Source organism: Paroedura picta, chromosome 10 (assembly GCF_049243985.1).
Source record: "Paroedura picta isolate Pp20150507F chromosome 10, Ppicta_v3.0, whole genome shotgun sequence".
Classification (NCBI taxonomy): Eukaryota; Metazoa; Chordata; class Lepidosauria; order Squamata; family Gekkonidae; genus Paroedura; species Paroedura picta.
In genome coordinates this window covers 53,811,897-53,833,125 of record NC_135378.1, presented here as the reverse complement: position 1 = coordinate 53,833,125, position 21,229 = coordinate 53,811,897, and the positions used below count along the sequence as shown (strand labels likewise).

The 21,229-nt window shown below is 40.6% G+C and overlaps 1 protein-coding gene across 1 annotated transcript in view; it reads right to left on the bottom strand.

Annotated features, from left to right (window-relative positions):
• FREM3 (FRAS1 related extracellular matrix 3) overlaps positions 1–21,229 on the bottom strand; it is a 79,547-nt gene that overhangs the window by 40,353 nt on the left and 17,965 nt on the right. The window contains exons 3-5 of the mRNA XM_077300200.1: positions 12,721–12,867; positions 4,300–4,530; positions 3,998–4,123 (exon numbers count right to left, since the gene is read on the bottom strand). Coding sequence (XP_077156315.1) covers positions 3,998–4,123; positions 4,300–4,530; positions 12,721–12,867 — 504 coding nt within the window. The remainder of the gene's footprint in view (positions 1–3,997; positions 4,124–4,299; positions 4,531–12,720; positions 12,868–21,229) is intronic.

Below are 21,229 nucleotides of genomic sequence, written 5' to 3'. Positions count from 1 at the left end.
GGGGGAAAGGAAGGAGGATTGTGTCATCTGCGGGAGGCCAGGCAGCAAACAGCTGAGCATACAGACTCAGGTAACTTCCTCCTTTAAAAAAAAATCCCCCCCAGCAAAAAAATTCTGGCTATGCGGCAGATTCCCATTGTTTCCCATTCTTTCTATGTTCCCTAACATAAAGCTATTTCCTTTGAGAATGGGACAGTTTCCTACACTTCATCTGCCAAACAACTTGCTGGTTCTGCAGAGATGACCTTGGAAATAAACCATTTGGAAACTGTGCTTTAATTGTAGGATAAGCCACATGAGGCTGTGGAGTCTTTTCTGTGACTTTAGGATCTGCCTGTAGTTCTACCACTTTTCATGAAACAGAACACTGGAATAAAATATGGCCCTAGATGGAAGTATCTGGCCACATGGTCTTTTTAACAAGTAAAAATAATTTCTTTAGATGTGATTTTCCAATAGGCAGTACAAGTCTCCCATTCAAGTTTTCCTTTGGTTTCCAAATCAAATCTGAGGTTTTCTCTAATTAAAACTTGGCATGCCATACACACCGTTCAAAAATCTTTCTACATTCCATGCTAGATTTTAATAGCATAATGTATGCCCTGCCTTTCTGCTGTCATAAATCCCAGCAAGTGGCTAATGGATTAAAAACAAAAACACATTAAAACCAAAGTTAAAATGCATATACAAACTCCCCCAACAACAACTGAAACATAAGGCATGATATACAGTGTGGACAGCCCTGGCTTTGAACATCCAATGACCCTCCCTTCACAAAGGAACTAAAAGTATAAGCAATGCAATCTCAGCACAAGGTTTGCTGTAAGGATTGCACAAAACTGTCATACTTTTACAGAATGGATAATCTTGTCACTGCTTGCTGTAACTCTTAAACTCTTAAGATTAATAGACATAATAGTAGATGAACACATTTCACTGAAATTATGTTTAACGTGCAGAAAGATGTATGAGTTTTTGAAATGTTACTTTTCACATCCATCACTACTTTACACCCACCGCCAAAAAAACACAACCTTACAGTGGATAACACTGAAGTTACAGACGTACAATTAAAGTTCTCTATGTTGTGTATAAACATATAGTTTATTTTTTTCCCATGACAGCCAGACATATCAAATTCAAACACTGCATCCTAGAATTAAATGTATTGGACTGTTATAAATCAAGACCTCTGCCTAGCACACAAAGAACTATATTTCATTGTGCCATCTGAATGAGATGTTTTATCTTCCCTCCTACTTTCAGAAGTGATGGACTACAACTAGAGAGTTTTCACAATGAGGTAAGGCTTAATTTTAAAATAACAAAAAGTCCTTTTCAAATCACTTCAGCCTGCTTTAAAATAAAATCCCATTTTAAGTGCTACATAAATAACTTTGAATGCAAGGCACTGATAGACACATCCCATGCCTGGCAAAAGAAGGGCCACTGGTCCGATCCAGCAGGCTCCTCTTATGTCCTTCTTACCTGTAAAAGGGGGTGAAATGGCTTCCCTCAGTAAGCACTTTTCTAGAATGGTGTCAGCATCCCCTGAGGTGGGACTTCTGGTAGGGCCCACTGTCATGGCCCCTGACTTATTCACCTTCCTTGCCATGTGCCCTTCCCTGTCCATTTGCTTGCAAGCATTTCAGCACCCATGCTTCTAGCTTCCCAGTACTGATGAAGAAATACATGCAAGTGGTGCATACTGGCAGTACTCCTGGCAACCCCAGCAGCTGCATGCAAGAGCCAGTGCTATTGGGGACAGGGCATTAATGTGGTGCAGGAAGCTGTGGGCACAGGTGGCAGGAGGGCTTGGAAGCAAGGGAAGGATTCACAGTCAGCTGGGAAAACATACATGTGGATGAACAGAAAAGGAGACATGGGGGGCATGGTGGTGTGCAGAAGGGAACCCTGAAGATTTTGTGTACCCCAGTACAGAAAGATGAGGAAAGGAAACAAATCATATTCAAGTGCCATATTAACTCACTGACTAAGGAATCGAAACAAACAACCTTGGCATCACCGTCTTTTAAAAGGTTGCTGCCTAGCATTGAGGTTTTTGACTGTGACTGCCAAGGTAACTAAGAAACAGAAGATTTTTTTTTTAAGTTTCTGTGAACTACAAGAAAACCTGACAAAGCCAAGATTAGCTTCCATTTTCCTGCTCAGAGAGCACGCGGAATGCTGTTATCAAAGACTGATTACTTAGTAGATGTCTTCTCAATCGGGAAAAAAAAAATAGTTATCAAAATTCCTACATTTCACTGATCAGGGCAAACATTAGCATATCAGGAGCTGGATTTCATTTATAAATTGCTATTTTACAAAGTTATTGCATTTTTCAAACAAATCTTGTCTGGTTTATTTTAGGAGCTTCCCATGACTCATTGTGTCATTTCAACCTCTTTTTTGCTAGGTATACCATCCAGCTCATATGATGGCTTGGTTCTGATGAAACGTCTTAAGCAGATTTACGTCCTTCTAAGCTCATTGACTTCAGTGGACCAAGAAGGGTGTGATTCTGCTAAGGATGGAATTGTAACAGTGCCATCCGAAGAATATGTTCCTGGGAGCAAACCCCGGTGGGTAAAGTTGAGTAAAAATCTGAGAAATGCACTGAAAACTATGGTTTAGCACTATGCAAACAAGCTTCCAGCTTGCATAGTCCCTCCTCCTTGGATTCCCTCTCTGCAAAAATGAGCTCTTCCACCAGGCATCTGCTTGAGGCCGACTGACCCATAACATCTACAGCCCCCCCACCCCAGACTGAGAGGCCGAACCTATCAAGGGAGTGTCAAAGTTATTGTTGTTGAAAATACTGTTCTAGTTCTAGTTGGTATGTTATTGCTGTTATATTGTTATATTGATACTGATACTGTTCCATGTAAATGTTCCAAGATGTTTTCTGTAAACCGCACAGAGCCGTAGGGAAGGGCGGTATAAAAATATAAATAAATAAACAAACAAACAAACAAACAAATAAATAAATAAAGAGTTGTTGAAATGACAATGGAATGTTTCTTCACCTTCACATGTTCTCCTCTGCATATTACAAGGGTCAACTGTGCTTTCCAAGACAAAGAGAGGTCACAATGTAAAAAGGAACAGTAAAACCTGAAATCAGTCAGCAAGCTTCCATCACTTTAACTCTATGAAGGCCGCCAAGAAAGACTTAGCATAAAAGTCTGAGAAGCCAAAGCTATCTCATCTCTGTAAAAAGTAGTTCCAGGCCAACTATAGTACTTTCATCTTCCTGTTACATCCCACAGCTGTGCTGACATACTTAACATCTGAAACTGACCACCAGCTGTCATGTTTCACAAGCACAACTTGACTAGCTGTGTGACCCACAGTGGCATAAATCTTTCAGCATGTGCACCACGCAGAAGAAAGTGCTTCCTCATAAGGAAACAAAGCATTTTTAAACAACCATCTTACATATATTTTCCACCGCCTTCCCATTAAAGTACGAATAAGCTGAACAAGAAAAGATCAGATATATAAACACAGAGATAAACCATTGCATTAAGCTAGAATAATTAGTACACGTTTCTGCATTTAACATTTGTATGAGGCATGCCGCTTTAAATCTGCACAATGGGAGCACATACAGAGAGGAGAGATGTTTTTGCAAACACCCAAAATACTGGAGGACTGTTAAAAAATCTCAAATACAGAATTCCAACCAAGAAAACATGTGAGATCACCAACAGCAGTCTGTGGCTGGGAAAAGAAAGGCAATTCCAATAAAGGAATGAGAAAAGGGAATATGGCAATGGGGTGGAAAAGGGATAGAAAATAGCAACGGGGAAGAGAAACTGGGATCCTGCCGTGGATCAATGGGAGTTCATCCATGAGTTCCTGTTACTAAAAACGTATTCCAGTTTACATATCTCTAATACATCTGTGGATGTGTCAAGCAAATGTAAACTCTGCTAAAGAACAGAAAGAATTTCAGATTGTGGAAGCCCTATAACCTTTGACTCTACCATACCTTGCTGTGTAGAACAAATGACCATTAATTCATGGCTAACATCTCCAGATCTCCTAACAGGAATAAGCAGCTCCCCAACATCTTCCTCTATTCTGTACTCAGACCCAGGAATGTACACAGTAGATTCTGTAAAAACAACCACAACAACGGAAAGCAAATAAAAACATTAGTAAAACTGAAAACAAAAACAAATTAAGTTGATAGCATTTGTATTTGTGTTGTTATTCAGAGTTCCATTCCTATCAATGCAAATAGGAGGACTAACAGCGAAAATAAGAAGAAAATGTAAACGACTAACATACCATCCCCTGGATCCACAATTTCCACAGTTGCTCTTTCTGGAAACTCCAAGGAAGCCATCACAGGATCTGACAAAATAATCTGGAAAACCTCTGACTCTTCATATTCATTATCTACTATTATCCTGACTCTCCAGGTAGCCATAGTCTGTCCTGGGTTGAACTGAACCTGTTTCTGAGCTTTCCCTTTGAAATCCTTATCCTTTTCTGCTGTTCCATCTTTAGTCCCAATACCTGAATAAATGTTTGGAGGAGAAAAGAGCAGTATTAACATTTCTGAAAAATAATGAAAATGAAAAAATTTTATATTTAAAAACTATCATGTTTTAAACAGCACACACATATGCACCCCATATACCAGCAGTCTATTTCTTAAGTAACTTTGTAAAAATTGTTCTCTTGCCATTGTATAGGCATGAAATATGTAAGAGAATTGTAATTGATTTGGTTGATTGTCCAAAAGACTTTTCTTCATGATAAGGAGGACGGCATCCTTTGCAGTTTATAGGAATACTAAGAGTGGGAGGCTGGCCTCAAACAGCACGTGCCCTGAGGCACATGCGCCGTTAGATAGACTTTCCCCCACTTGTAATGTCTTTGAGATGAAGGGCAGAGAAAACAGGATTTCCATTCCTTAAGTCCTCATGCCATAATGCCCTAAGCAACCCCTAGGATGGCTTTGGGGGAGAAGAGGAAATAATTTCACACACCACTTCAGTAGATGGTGATTTTTGAGGGCTCTACTGGTGCCAGAAATGTGAGTGTCAATGGAAAAAGAGAATTAGAAGAGAGGGAAACTGCTGTTCTCCACCTCATTAGATAATTTTTGTATGGATGCATGATGCCATTTGCAACAAGGAATTATCACTTTTTATTTTTATAGTGTGTGCTGCAGTAAACTAAGTTCAGTGCATGTTAAAGCTACTGGGGTATCACAAGGCAAAGCTAAAATTTTCTTAGCTTTCTTAGCTTAATTTTGAATACTTATGTCTTATGGAAAACATCTTGAAACACAAGTTTGACTTCTGAGTTTTTCGATTCTTATTAACGCTTTAAATGCTTATTAAGTTTTACATGATAATATTAGAAAAAAATAAATATTACTACAACACAATTCTACAATTATTAATGCATTGCATCAGTTACCTTGTTCTAAAAATATTAAACATGTAGAAACACAAGTTTATTTTCAGGACAGTTGTTCACATATACCCCGTGTTTTTTTTATTTCTTGTTTTTAGTATTGTAATTCAGAGTGAAACAAAAGCAGCTGCACAGAAAAAACACCGTTTCCTAATCCAGATGAAGATTCCCTGACTCCCATTACAAGATTTCAATGCCCTTCTGACACAAAGACCAGAGTTTCCAGGCTAACCAGTGTGTTCCTGCTGTATTCTTACATCCCAAGACACAGTTGACTACCCTACATTTCTTTCCATGCAGGCTGAAATTTCCCTGGGCCCTATACCAGTCATTTCTGGAAATGGAAAATTTGTAGCAGTTCTGTTCATAATTTCACAAAGTGTGCTAAACTGAGAATACTTTCATAGTGGTGGTGGAACAAAAATATAAGGACCTGATGATGAAAATACTAAATTATATTGGATGTTTTATTGACAAAATATTTGGGATCAATTGTCCTGTAACAACTAGACTCCAATACTAGTGAGCCACCAGAATTATCACTCACGTCCAACTCCAAGCTACTGAGATCAGTTTCCCTGGAGAAAAATGGATGCTTTGTACAGTGATTCTATGTACTGTATCCTGCTGATGTTTTGGTTCTCCCTGAGCTCCATCCCCAAACCTCCAGGAGTTTCCCAGCCTGGATCTGGCAACCTTACACCTAACCCTACCAATTGCCAAGGGGGGCCTGGCAGCCCTATCCAATATCCCATTCCAATAGCTACTACTTTAGTAATAGCAAGGACTTTTTTTTTGGGGGGGGGTGGAGGAGGAATCAATAGAGGGACCAGAATAGAAGAACATAAAAGTAGTCCATCTATGTCAGCCTTTATTTTATAAAGTAGCCAAAAATTTTCCTGGAGGCAGGGAAACATAAACAGGGAAACATAAACGGAAACAAAAACCCAACCTGGAAAACTGGTGAAAACCACAAAGGTTATAGATAAAATAAAACTCTCTATATATAAATACAATGGAGTATTAGAGCTCAAAAATGTTTAAAAACCATTTAAAAATCTCTTGGGCACCTATAAAACATCTGAACAAATACCAACAAGTTCAGACTTAACATGTTTCGATCATACTGATCTTCCTCAGAGGTCAATATACAGGTACATAAAGTTGTATATAACATTGTTTTCCAATTTTCAACAGAGGGGTAAAAAAAATATATTTTATCTGTTATGGCTGGTTCTGGTCCTGCAAATATTTGTATTGGCTGAATTCTCAGTCAGCAAATATTTCTTATTCCTCCCCTGGGTATTGGAAAATCCTGCTGTGTAATTCTCTGCAAAAAGGTCCATAATGAGAGGTGATAAGACATTATTTTATGGTTTTAAATCTTTTTGAGTTCTAATAATAAATTGTTTATATTTTCTATATATGTTTTTATCTCTAACCTTTGTGGTTCTCGGCAATAAACGGGGTACAAGGGCCAAATATTCACCTTGATGTTGCCTTCTAGCACAGAAAGCAAGGTATTCAGAGGTTTATATTATCCCTTTTAAAACCATTCATGTTTGTAGCTGTCAACTATGTCCATAAACAGTGAATTCTAAAATTTAATTACTCTGATCATACATCTATAACTCTGCCCTTTTTCCAACTGCAGCTTGCAAAGTAACTGGCCACAGTAGTGTGAAGCTTAAATGGATCTTCAGGTTGTTTAAGTTAGCACTGTACAAGACGATCTACTCCAAAGAAGACTTATCTGGGCTTCAGTCAGCTAGTGAGGGGTGTGTGACAGATTCAACACATGTTCGTTTCATAGAGAAACTCAAAGCACAGTTGTTGTAAGGCTTTTCTTGACAAAACATGAAAACAGTTGGGGTTGGTTGGGAATAAAAAATAAATAATACATGATGGTCTATTGGACCATCTTTTTGTGTTTTGCACCCTTTATGTGTAACTATATCCAGCAATGTCATCCAGTTTTTTCCCCTGGTCAACTGTCCCTCAAACATCAGGGTGTTCCTGCCAATACAAGCAACCTGTTACTCTACGGCCATTCTCAGCTGAGTTTCTGCACTCAGAAAATTAAATAGCATCAATTCCTCTCATGTAACATAAGTAGCCACTAGCTGCAAGACCAGCCCTTCCTCTGAAGAGACAAAACACTTGCCTGGATGCTAGCCAATTACCAAGGAGCAGAGGCAAAGAGAGAAAGTATGGACCATGGAGATGACACAAGTTTAGAGACTGGGAGAGAAGAAAGCAAAAACAGAACCACTCAGGTGTCTACCCACAAATGCACAATGTTTAGATCCTATGAATGAGTGCTGGGTGCACTAGACAGACTCTAACACAGAGAACGATTATGTACGGGGCAGGTAATCTGGGGTGGCAGCAGCAAGGCAGTTCCTATTGTGCATGACGCTGCCACCATCCCAGCCCTGGCCCAGCACAGCGTCCCGATAAGGGAACGCAGAATCTTCCGTGTTCCCTGGGATGCTGTGGGCACCAGCGGGGGCTAGGTTGGGGCAATGCCATGTATAATTGGCCTTTGGGCCTGGCTCTTACCCCAAACTATGGTGTCTCTGCAGGGACACCACACATCCATCAGCTCTGACAAGACACAATACCATTCAGAAACGCTGACAAAGTCTCAACATACCCTGACACTGACTCTTTCCCTGTCATCCCCACACACATTCTTCACGTTCAAGCAATCATACACCATAAGCAAAACACAATTCCTGATGTGTCACTCCCTGCCTCATTCAACCAATCCCTCTGCCCTTATTTACCAACACCATCATTAAATTTTCATGTAATCTATGGAATATCACAGACCCAAGGAAAAATAATGATCTTGCACAAACATAAGTGTTTGAGGAAAATGAAGCATGGTCCATGGCTAAGACTATCTAGTGTGCATGGAACTTATTCATAGAATTCAAGGTCCAATGTTAAGGAACAGTATATCGGCAACCACACAACAGCTCCATTTTCTATCAGAATATCAGAATCTGTACCTACAGACTTACAGAGCAATCCTTAACAGAGTTACACCCTTCTAAGTCTATGAAGGACAATGAACTTGGTGTAACTCCACTTAGGACTGATTGGTAATTATAACTAGTAGTTGAAGCTATTAGTCCTACCCTACAAAAGTGTTGGTCTCCTGTGATTTCCACAAAAAGCACTGGCATGCAATAGTCATCCTTGTGTGAAATCGTTTTTTTATACCCCCTATCCATTCACCAGGGATGTGGAATGGCACAGACCAGATTTTGGAAGCTAAGCAAGGTTGGTACCTGGATGGGAGACTGACAAGAAAGATCTCAAACTATCTCTGCTTAATCACCAGCCTTGAAAATCCTGTGGGGTTGCCATAAGTCAGTGGCAACTTAACAACACTTTGCACACTCATGCAACAATTCATCTCCAATAAACATCTTGAATTTAAACTTTTGATGCAGCTTGTAAACTGAAGCACAACTACAAATGTGCCTTAATGGTACTGCTCTGATCACCACAAGAAGGGTTCTTGATTCTTTTGTAGCATTCCTGGTGATTCCATTTAGCAAACTTTAAAATGGGTTAAGCAGCTAGTTATTTTATTATCAAGGCAACTTTGATTTGTCCATTGTCTTAAAATCCATAAGAATCAAAAGGTTAAAATAAATTTCTTAAAAACAAAGTGAGATGCTGACGTACTGAGCAATACCAAAACCATCTACTACACAAGGAAATTGTGCCAACTGTATCTTAAAGAGTTCCCCCCTTATTCTAGCTTTAAAAATGTTATTTGATGGCTGTTTATAGTCATAAACAAAGAAGTGAGTACAATCCAGGTTCAATATAATATCTAGGAAGCTTTCGTTAATGTCTAACACAGGATCAGCTCAAATAACTGAACTATTTTGTTTAAATTATAGTTTGACATCATCAGTTAGGAAACTTTACCTCGTTGCAAGAATAATAAACCTTTGTCATGCTGAATCCCTCACATGGGTCTGAGAAAATCTGATATCCTGCAAGAAGTTCCAAAAAGTTGTGAAGTGTGAAACCTTTTCCTGACATTAGTTCCCTCAGTTCTTACACTGCAGACTGATTTATAAATCCTTAATGTAATACTTAGGAGAGTCTGGATGCAGAATAACTCTGCTAAAACAGGAGTACTCTGAAACACTTGGCCAATCAGTCAACAGTTACGGGTTTTTTTCTGTTGTTTTTTAAGGTGTCAAAATGACTTGAGGTTGAGGGAAATAGTTTGTGACTTGTTTCAAAGCTACTTTGCATTGCTAAAGAGGTTTCAGTTAGCTACACCGCACCTGCTAAGGATTTTTCTGGATTGTGCAAAGATACCTGTAGCAGATAGTGCTGCTTTCTTTTTCTAGTGGTATGTTTTACTATGCAAAATATATTCTGCCACCCTTTGGGTGGGGACATAGTTGGGTGGGGACTTAAGTGGGCAAAAGGCTATCAGGGAAAGGATTTAACAACTTTCTCCCTCACTAACCTTCCACTCAGCTTCAAAGCCACTTGTTTGCATTTTTTAAAATTCACCTGAAAAAAGAATAACTATGTAACATGAAGTTAGTTAGCAGTGACTCAAGAGCTATCTAACAGTGAGTATGGAATTGTAACTGAGATGCAATGAGATTCCCGGTCAAAAATCACGAGTTTTTGATGAAGGATAACAATCCTGCATCAACTATCTCCATAACACAATTTCAACAGCTGTTATTACTCTCTATCAATTAAAACTTACCCCCAATCTAAGGGCCAGACTAAATATTCAGAAGTTGCTGGGAATGGCTATTGAAAAATAAAGTTGAATTTGTTTGGGCTTAAAACATCACCACTGGGGGAAGTAAGGCAATAAAAACAAGAGAAATGGCGACAGGGGAGATAAAAGCCCTTCCTCCCCTTATGGTGGCAACATGAGGCCAAACAGAATGAGCTTTATTTTTAATAGCCATATCTCATGGCTGCTGTGTAGCTGTGAGAAACCCTAGTGGAGTCCAGGAAATTCAGTCTAAACTCTTTAAAACAGTGAATGTCTAGTTTGGTTTTAGTGTATCAAAGACTGCAGTAGTAATTGTTGAGAAACTGGCTTTCCTAGCTTGTCCATTCAGCAGCATTGGTTTACCCTCTGAACTAGTACAAAATCATGGAAGACTCTTACTCTGGGAACTTGAGATCAAGATGGGAGGCTGACAGAGGTGCCAGCCAGACCATTAGGCCTAACGGTTTCAAGGCAGTGTTGCCAGGGGCCCTCTGGCCACCAGCTGGGGTGGAATGGAAGGGGTGCTGCACACTGGTTGTGAAACTCTTAGAGATTTGGGGATGGAGCCTGAGTACAGGGACCTCAATGGTGTAAAATCCTCTTTCCAAAGTATCCATGTTCTCCAGAGGAACTGATTTCCGTAGTCTGGAGATGAGCTGTAATTCCAGGGGTCCCCAAATCCCACCAGGAGGCAGGCATCAGGGACAAAGAATGTTGGAGTCTCATTATGCATGGGCCATAATGCCTATGCTGGCGGCAGCAATGCTTTGGGAAAAATCCCTGATAATGCTCGCTGCCGCCGCCAACGCAGACACGTCCTGGCCCAGGGCTATGGAAGGTCCATGTTAAGCAAACATGGGAACTTCCGCAGCTTCCTGGGTACGCTGGAGGCCGGCAGGGGCTGAGGCGGGCCAGCACTGTGCATAATCGCCAGCCCTGGTTCTTTCGGCCTGCCCAGCCTTGACCTACCTGTAGGTCGCTGTAGGGACACCGCACGCCCCTGCGGGCTCCGTGGAGCCATGGAGCTGGCATGGGTGATCCCCTGCCCCCACCAGTGTGTGTGGAGGAGGCCTGGCCCCCCCTGCCCCCCCTCCCCCCCTCCCCCCTGACGCTTCAGCTTACCTCAGCCAGCAGTGATCCAGCCCTCCTGGCCCCGGCATAAAGCGCCTGTGCACGTGCTACGCCGGGGTAGCTCAACATATCCGGCCCCCATGCGTACACGGGGAACAGCAGGGCATTGTGCCCCACCGCAACAGCATGGCAGCAGCGCGGGTTAGCTGCCGCTGTGCATAAATGGTCGGAGGGAGTATGGCCTATCTCAGTGCAAGGGCCCAATGCTGCGAGATGGTGCTTGATTGATTAAGCCCAATACAGCTGTAGAATATACGATTATGGCAACTCATATGATTGGTTGGCTCATCTACTTAGAAACACTCTTGATTGGTTCTTCTGTTTCTAACTGATGGGTTAGTTAAGGGGACTGGTGATAGCATTACCCTGGGGTTGTGAGTCTTTGACCAACCTGTCACTCTTAAGGAACTGTTAAATTGTTTTCCCCATTTTCCCCTAATCTGGCCTTTAGAAAAATACCCTGGGAACCACAATTCCAGTGAAGTCATGAGACAAGAAGATACTATTTGACAGACTATCACATACCCTTCATTGCAAATGAGCTCAAGTTTTGCAAAGCAATTAAAATAGGTATGCCTGCACATGTCATATGCAAAGGCCTCTTGCACTTGAGCTTCACATTTCTTCACCATGAGCCTTAACAGCAATATCCAATAGAAGACTGGAATGTTCCACTTTACATTTATCTAAATACTTTTCAAAAGCATCTGATAAAGGCATTTAGTGTTTCTTATTGACTTTTCTCCGTTTGTAAGAGGAATTCATTGAGCCACAGTTAAACAAGTCAAGACATCTTGCTGAAACTGGAAAAGCTCATTGATTTTTATAAATGTTAAACATTAACAATTAGGTCTCTGCTCCAGTCATTGTGTATTTTGGCTGTTCACTGCCTCCATTTTTAAAGAGGTCACATAATTCAAGACAGGACTGACCGGCTGCTAGTTTCTAAGTGAGATTTCTCTATCAATGCAAGTAGTACAAGAGGCAGTGAAATTCATGGATAAGAATAAATATCTTTCCTAACAATCAGAACGAGTAGTTTCCCAAATAATAACATGAGCAGATAACCAGGAGTATATGATCCTAAAAATATTCATAAGTTAAAACTACAGTACATGAACCCAGTAAGGCAAAAGTTTTATGTGATCTGAAGAGAAACCAGAGTATACATGAACTCAGTTAGCCATTACATTTTGTGGAAATAATGAACATACAATAACCAACAGGGCAAAACTCCCCCCAAAATTTTTAAAATATATTCCAGAAAAACATTTCTTAATTATTAATATCTACGTAATGCTACTTGTAATAAGGTTCCATAACAAAGTTATGGTTTCACTCTTGATTATGAGATGACTGAAAGCTATACTCACTAATGAATGATGTCTCTCCCAGATATCCTCTGCGTTTCAGAGTTACCTCTAGAACCTTTGAGTCTTCGTCTACTATGTAGTATTCTTTTTCTAGAGAAATCCAAGCCCAGTTCAAACGGAATGGCTGGCTCTTCAACCTGTTCCCTCCTGAAATTCATTGAAACAGAATAAACATCATCATACCAAACATGTAACCTTAAAAAAGGGAAATAATTATTTAAACATGCAGTGTAAACATAGTAGGAAAATTAATGAGTTGGATACTATGAACCATGATTGTGATAATTTGCTCTTCCACTGCTGCGGTGTACCCCCACAAAAACCTTGGGCCTGGAACTACAGCTTAAGTGAAACTGGCAGAAAGCACCCCACAACAGTGAAGCAAGCATTCACAAAACTGTGGGTAGGCCATTTCCCTTTCTTCTTGTAGCCCTTTGGCCTGCAGACTGCTTCCGAGGGTTCCTTCACTATTAGTAACCAAGAGGAGAAGGAGAAGAATTACATTCTGGGATCTCATTCTAATCACAAATAATAATTTGCATATAATCATTGCTTTATTTTAATGCCCCTTGGTCAAGCCTTCTTTTGCCCCTGAGCTGAGTTAATTTCAAGTTTAGAAGTCCAGTGAAGGGTGTGAGTATAAAAATGACCCAGTGCAAGGGACAAGCTGAGTGGGAATTTAAGCACTGCTTTTTCCTTTTTTATTCTCCCCTGCAAATGTCCCCCACCTCTAGCATTAGAGACAAATACAGGGTTGGAACCATAAGTATACAGAGTCGTTATGAATGAAATTATGTAGCTTCTCAGAGAAGTGGGAGGAAATGTTATAGTAAGGACTCGTAAATTTAAATATAAATATATAAAATAAAGAGCCTCTTGGGGGCCAGGGTGGTAAGGCAGCAGAAATGCTGTCTTAAGCTGTCTGCCCATGAGGCTGGGAGCCGGCTCAAGGTTGACTCAGCCTTCCATCCTTCCGAGGTCGGTAAAATGAGTACCCATCTTGCTGGGGGGTAAACGGTAATGACTGGGGAAGGCACTGGCAAACCACCCCGTATTGAGTCTGCCATGAAAGCGCTAGAGGCATCACCCCAAGGGTCAGACATGACTCAGTGCTTGCCCAGGGGATACCTTTACCTTTATATAAAATAAATACAATCTTTCTCCATCTGGACCTGGGAAGAGACAGGACAAACAAATAGCCAGTGGCAGCCCGGAGCAACACTGCCAGTGCTGAAAAAGTCAGAGCTTCCAATGATTCCAAGTTAGGATTCTATAATGTTAACAACCCTATAATGTTTTTTTTTTTAAAAACAACCCTATAATGATAAAAACATCTTAGATAGAATTCTAATGTATCACCTGCGTACACAGCGAAGCTACTTAAATTAGAAGTATCACATAATTATGAACTCTATTTTATAGTTATTTTAATCTGAAAAAAGGCAAAAGGACAATATGCAACATTTGCATTTTAACAAAAGGATAGCAATACCTGTATTGAGCAAATCATATGTAGTTCTTTTGGTAAAGCTGCCAGTAAAAAAATACTCAAAACTCTAAAGAATGACAGCTGTATAGTTCTTATTGTATGAAGCTCCTTCCTTGGCTATTAAGTTTAATAAGACCTGTGACTCTTACACTGTGGAACAACAAGGCCTCTGTCAGCACAATATGTGCTTCATAAGGATGACAGATGCTACAAGCTTCTCAAGACGAATTGTCTGCATTTTTTCCACTTTCAGAAAAAAATATATGTGAGAAAGACATCTTGAGCTTCATTGAAAACAAACACAAGTGAACTCATTTTTCAGGGATGTCATTTAACTCTGCCCTCCTAGTTTAGTTTTGTTTCTTTGCTGAAATTATTAGCTCAGATATTGGAAAAATCAAGATAGGAAAAGATTATAATGGAAAAAAGAGTAAACATTAGAATCAGATATATTAACTAATTCTTATTTCTATGTAAGATGGATTGAAAGACACTTTTATGTTTCCTGCTCCATATTTAATCAGAGCTATCTACAACACCAGTGAAGGGGTTTTAAATCTCTTGGTTCAATACTTGGGCATGATCCAGAACTCCAATAGCAGGAAGTTCGTTGTTTACTTAGAAATATATACATGCTGACTTTCAGAGACCTGCTCAAGGCAGCTTACAAATAAAAGATGGTTCAAAGAAATCACTAAAAAGAGATTATCACTATTAAAAACAAAACATAACAAACAAGCCCAAGACATTAAAACATCATCAAACAATGAGCAGGCTTAAAAAATATCAATAAGCAGCTTGTAGGTTAGAAGGTTACCATGAAACAGCTAAATAATATGCAGCCCCTTAGTTAAAAGTCTAAGTAAATAGCCTGAATCCTAAGATTGTATGCAACAGGCAAGTCTCAAAGCAAAGGGCAATCCAAAGGTTATCTGCCAACACTAAAAAAGCTCTAACTCTAATAAACATCTGCCTATTGAACCAATGCTCAAGTTGAACTGCCCAAGTTGAACCAATCCTCCCCTCTCACATGCAGAAGTGGGAAGGTGGCACCCCAGGTCCAAGGCCATGAGCACAGCAGGATTCTGGCCAAGTAAAGCCCAATAAACTAGAGATGGCCATATGCCAACAGCCTCTTCCAACCAAGGCAAGCCATGATGTGGCAATGCTGGGGGTTCAAGTCAGAGATTTTCAGCAAGCTTCACCACACCCATGTGGCAGCAGCCACTGTGGGCTGAAGACCACTGGATCGTTTGATGGGGAAGCAGGCAGCATGCACATAAGGCTGCTACAGAAGGGGACAGACATCTCTCTGAGGAAAGGGCTCCATCCTTTTGGTGTCACAACTGAGAAGGCCCTCTCCCAAGTGTCTACCTGCCTAGAAGGTGGAGGCATCTGAAGCAGGGCCTCAGAAGATGACCGTATTAGTCAGATAGGTTTGTAAATGGTGCCTCCCAGTCTCAGCACAGAGAGCCAGTCCAAAAAGATACCATAATCAATGGTGCCCAAAGCAGCTGAGAGGTCCAGGAGAATTAACAGTCTCATTCCCTCTGTCCATCTCCTGGCACAAGTCATCCACCAGAGCAATCAAGGCTATTTCAACCCCTATAAGTACACTGGAAACCGGATGGGAAATAATCTCTGTTAATGATTGTTTGCATCTCGTTATTGCTATGCTCGTAAGCAATATCTTAGCTGCCGAAGAGATCAGATCCAGTAGAAATATTCACAAATGGTCAAGGCACTTGTCACTACTTATGAGCCCAGTATTTCACTATTTACTCAATTGTATGTTCATGATGTCACAAGACTGTTTATCTTTTAAATGAAAACACTGATCCTATCCTATTAACACATATACACAGTGCCATAAGAGTGTTCTGTAAACCTTAGGAAACTATGATAAATGCTCTTTACAGGTGCCAGCACAGTGTATCAAATGAAATGAATACAGGATGTAAAAATAAATCCATTATAAGAATAGACATCTTATTCATAAAACTCTAAAGATCCTGCTAGTATTCTGAATGCGTTCCAAGCTATGCAACAGAAATATAGGTTTTTCCACTTGCCAAGGAATCATTTTCTAGATAGTATTCCCCTCAGTGAAATAAGAGTGAAAGAACAGACAGGGGAAAACAGGGTTTTTTGGTTTCCCTTTGACTTTTATAGCATAATTGGCAGCCGCTGGTGACAGTGTCTCACAGTCCAATTCTAATTGTTATTCTGGCAAAAGTTGTTGGCATAATCACAATAGTTCCCATTTTGTTTCTTTCCTGTGCTCTACAACTTCTCTGGTTCTCATTTGCACATGCGCTGCTATTAACAACTCTTCTGCTAATTAATTAGGCCACTGGTTTATTATTCTGTGCAATCCAGATGAAAATTAATACTATACTTGACACGTTTATAATATTCCTGATTATTAAAAGTATTTGCCATTTATACAGGATTTTCCCTAAACACTCCAAGTAAGTAATACACATTATCTTTAAAACAAAAACAAATCTTGTGGCATCTGTGTCACTGTGACCCATTATGCACGGGGGTTTTAGCGCACATTCGGGGTGGAATGGCGGCGACTAAAATCACCGATAACGCATGGAGCCGGCTGCAACCGGCCGCAGCTTCGGTGCATGCCGCCGAAAAAGCCGCGTCAGTGAAACGCGGAAGAAAGCGCAGCTTCCGGGTGAAAGGGGCGCAACCAGAAGCGGCACCCGGATCGCCGCGTGCATAATCGGTTACTCTGGGTTTTGCCGCCATCGCGCCCCGCCCCGTACATAACCGGTATGCGTCGCGTCTTCCCCCTCCGCGTTTTCCATGTGACCCGAAATCGCTGTTTCGGCGGCCGTGCATAATGGGCCTGTGACAGACTACCAAAGCCACTAATGACTGCTATGCAGTCTCTGACGACTATGATTTCTCTTTGCTCTCAGTCTTTTAAGAAGGGTTACCAACCTCTATGTGAAGTCTCACAACTTCTTTCCAGACAAGACCCATTCCTATGGAGAAAATGACTGCTTTGGAGGCTGGAAACTATGGCAATATTTCTTGCTGAGGTCCCTTCACTGCCCACCCCAAAACTGCCCTCCCAGGTTCCACTTCCAACATCTCCTGGTATTTCCCAATGTGGAGTTGGCAACCATACTTATAAAGAATTTATCTCTTTCCTATGGCATTGAAAATATATTTTATCAACTATTGGTTGTTCTATTTTCAACCTGATGGCTTCTATTTTTTGCTTGTTTGTTCCCAGCATGGCATAATACAAGCCAGCCACACTGTGTGCCAAATGAAGTCAACAGAGCATTCTGCCAAGGATGCTGATTAGTCTTGTATCACAGCCTAAAATATTTTATTGTTTGCTTGTTTTTCCTTCATCTCCTTTTTGTATTTTTAACATCCAGCCTGATTAAACATTCTGGAGTACTCAATAGCTGTGTTATATTCTGGTCTTAATAAAAATAAACATTACTATTTTAGGGATCTTCCTTTTTAAGAAATTCCATTACCTTTTCATTAGCCCTTTCATCAAAGCAACTGAGGATATATTATGAGTTATTCCTGTTTTCCAGTATATCCCTCCGCCAACTCTTAGAGATGCTGGACTCAGGCAGTGTCTGGCCCAAAGTCCCCCAGCAGGTTTCATGGCTAAGTGCAGATTTGAACCTCAGGTTGAGCAGCCACAGAAAGCACCCTACTTTAGATTGCCCATTTTTATACTGAATATTCATAAGTTCTCTTCATTTCCTTTTGTTGTTACTACATAGCCTTAAGGCAGAAAGATGTTAAAAATTCTCAAGGTCATGCATGCTTACGCAGTATTTGCATTCTCAGTGACAGAAATATAATTTACTGCTAAAACAGATGGAGCTTCATAAAAGATTAACAGCAATAGCAAATTTCCATGAGAAGTATAAAATTGTTCTCTTCCTACCTGTGGATGTATTCAATACGCTAATATTTCCTTCTTGTTCATCCTTGATTACACAATAGGTGGAATGATTTTTCTAACTGATTAGCTAATGAATAATGCATTACATCTGAACTTAACTGCTGCGGAAATAGCATCCTCAAGTACAACACAGCTTTGTTGTTGGCTCAGCATCAAGACCAGCCTATTTGCTAAGGTTTTCTATAGGAACAAACTCTAGCCAGTCTCTCTCATGTTACTAGAAAAGGTCAATGGCACTTTGCTAAACTGCAGGCCATCCTTCCTAGTTATTTAGTTGATACTTAATGGCTACGGGCACTATGGCATACTTATAAAAATTTAAATCAAAGGAGTAATTCCTTTTTAAAATAATTATTGACTATCTTCAGTTGCTTAGCAAAACGTTTCCTTAGCAGCTTTCTGCAAGGATCATACTTAAAAAACAACTGGATACCAGGCACAAAAGCAGCTGAGTAATGAGAATGATGACATAATACAAAAGTAAAGTTTAGCCTACATTAGAAGCATGGACTAAGCTTTGACTGACCTATGGATCTTTCACTGAATAAACCCAAGATAGATGAAAGAGCCAGTTTGGTGTAGTGGTTAGGAGTGCGGACTTCTAATCTGGCATGCCGGGTTCGATTCTGCGCTCCCCCACATGCAACCAGCTGGGTGACCTTGGGCTCGCCATGGCACTGATAAAACTGTTCTGACTGAGCAGTGATATCAGGGCTCTCTCAGCCTCACCCACCTCACAGGGTGTCTGTTGTGGGGAGAGGAATGGGAAGGCGACTGTAAGCCGCTTTGAGCCTCCTTCGGGTAGGGAAAAGCGGCATATAAGAACCAACTCTTCTTCTTCTTCTTCTACACTGTAAACAAAGGAAATTTGATGAATTTGTCCTACGCTAAAAGAGAATAGCACTTGGTGCATAAGAAAAGCTGGATAACACTGGACTGTCAAAGATATGCACTGTTCACAATACACCCCAATGGTAATTTTTACTGGAAGGAGATGCTAATTGCTTCCTCCTACTCTCTGAAATAAGGCCCAGTGCTGTTTTTGGAGGTCCTTTGAATCTTAGGAGTTGTATTTCAAGGCATATAGTTGCAGTGGAAACAGGAAGTTGGTAAAGCACCATTCGCAACTCAGTGTATCTGCTTTATTCCGCTCCCATACACATGACTGGGAAAGTGATAAAAGAGTCATGCATTACCTTCTACCACTGTAAGTACAGTCTCCAAGCTGCTACGGGAGACCTAAGTCCCCCCAAATGAGGTTTTAACCATGGGCATTTCTTCCTCCTTGCGCTCCCTGCCCAATGCTAGTATGTCACAAGTGTCAGTGAAATGAACAACTAGCACCTAAACTACCTCATCCAGTTACTCCCCCTCTGTCACATGGAAGAGAGAAGCCATGCCATGCCTGGCTATCATAAGGAGCAGAAAAATTCCTTTCTGATTCAGGAACCTGCCAATCTACCAATGCTCATATCAATGTATCCAATAAATATGGGAATATTCAATATATAACCAACGTTTGAACTAATAGGTTGCATGGGCCATCAAGCAAGTATTTAACTGATGTGCTTTGTGGAGCCCTTCCATCTAAGGGAGAAGCACTTTGCTACCAGCTCAGAGCTAACAGAATGAGGCCATGCAGGGGGTGATGCACATTCGCCAACTGAAGCTACACAGGGATGAACCACTTGTCCTGCCAGTCCTCACTGTAGCTCACACAACTCTGCTTCCTGCCCAACAATGGGAAATTTTGTTCACTTGGGGTTTTATTATAATTTATCAAATAGTTGACAGTCATGGATTCTCACTCCAAATTTTGTAAATGGCATTATAAATAATAGATATTAACAAGCTGAAACCATTTTAGTATTTTAAAATATGCTAAAAATATAATAATAAACATTACTGGATACTATGCAGTCATCATGCTTCATAAAGTGGTGCTCTGATTACCCTATTAGCAGCTGTAGAGTACCTAAAACATTCATACAAGATTAAGAAGTCAACATAACAATTTCCTCATGTAATCATATATTTCAAGGCAGACAAGCCAACTGCTCCAAAATACAAGGGATGCAATTATCTCACAACAACCATATTTAAGAATTATCCTCTTGCCATTTTAAGAAGGGAGAAATCATGATTTACAAGGCTTTCTTTGTTTTGTTGTAGCATGAGAGCGCTGTAACAGTAGATTTATTCATAATGTGAATTATCCCCCCCAACTACTCATTCACAATGTGTTTTCATATATTTCTGCAAAGGTGCTAAATATATTCAAAGTTCTGAAGCAGTAACTAAGACTTATTTTATGGTCTGCCTTATAAAGGTGAGCTTTATGGTTTTAAGTTATTTCTGCCAGAACAGCCCTCCAAATAAAAACCAGGTTTCTCTCTTCAATACCTCTTGATTAATTGGCTCCTTTATGGGGTAGGTCTAGGACTGCAAAGATAATGCTGAACACAACACAATCAGCTTAAAAGGTAAAAGGTAAAGGTATCCCCTGTGCAAGCACCGAGTCATGTCTGACCCTTGGGGTGACGCCCTCTAGCGTTTTCTTGGCAGACTCAATACGGGGTGGTTTGCCAGTGCCTTCCCCAGTCATCACCGTTTACCCCCCAGCAAGCTGGGTACTCATTTTACCGACCTCGGAAGGATGGAAGGCTGAGTCAACCTCGAGCCGGCTGCTGGGATTGAACTCCCAACCTCATGGGCAGACAGATTCAGACAGCATATCGCTGCCTTACCACTCTGCACCACAAGAGGCTCTTGTTATCAGCTTAGAGCTCAGGAAATCTTCCGCAGTCACTAAAGGCATCAATAGATATATATGCATCACAAGGAGTAACACCTCCAAAGAGCTGATGTCCATTTCATGATACTTGAAAGACTATAGCCCAAGAGTTTATAATTCCTAAGCCCTTCAGCCCTAGTAGCCCCCAAGAGCTACAGTAGCTTAAGGCTTTAAAGTTGTTTCCAGGACAGAAAACCTGGTAAATGGATTTCAAAAATGTCATGCAAGTAAGTACTCACAAAAGCTACAAATGTCCTTGTCATTTTGCATC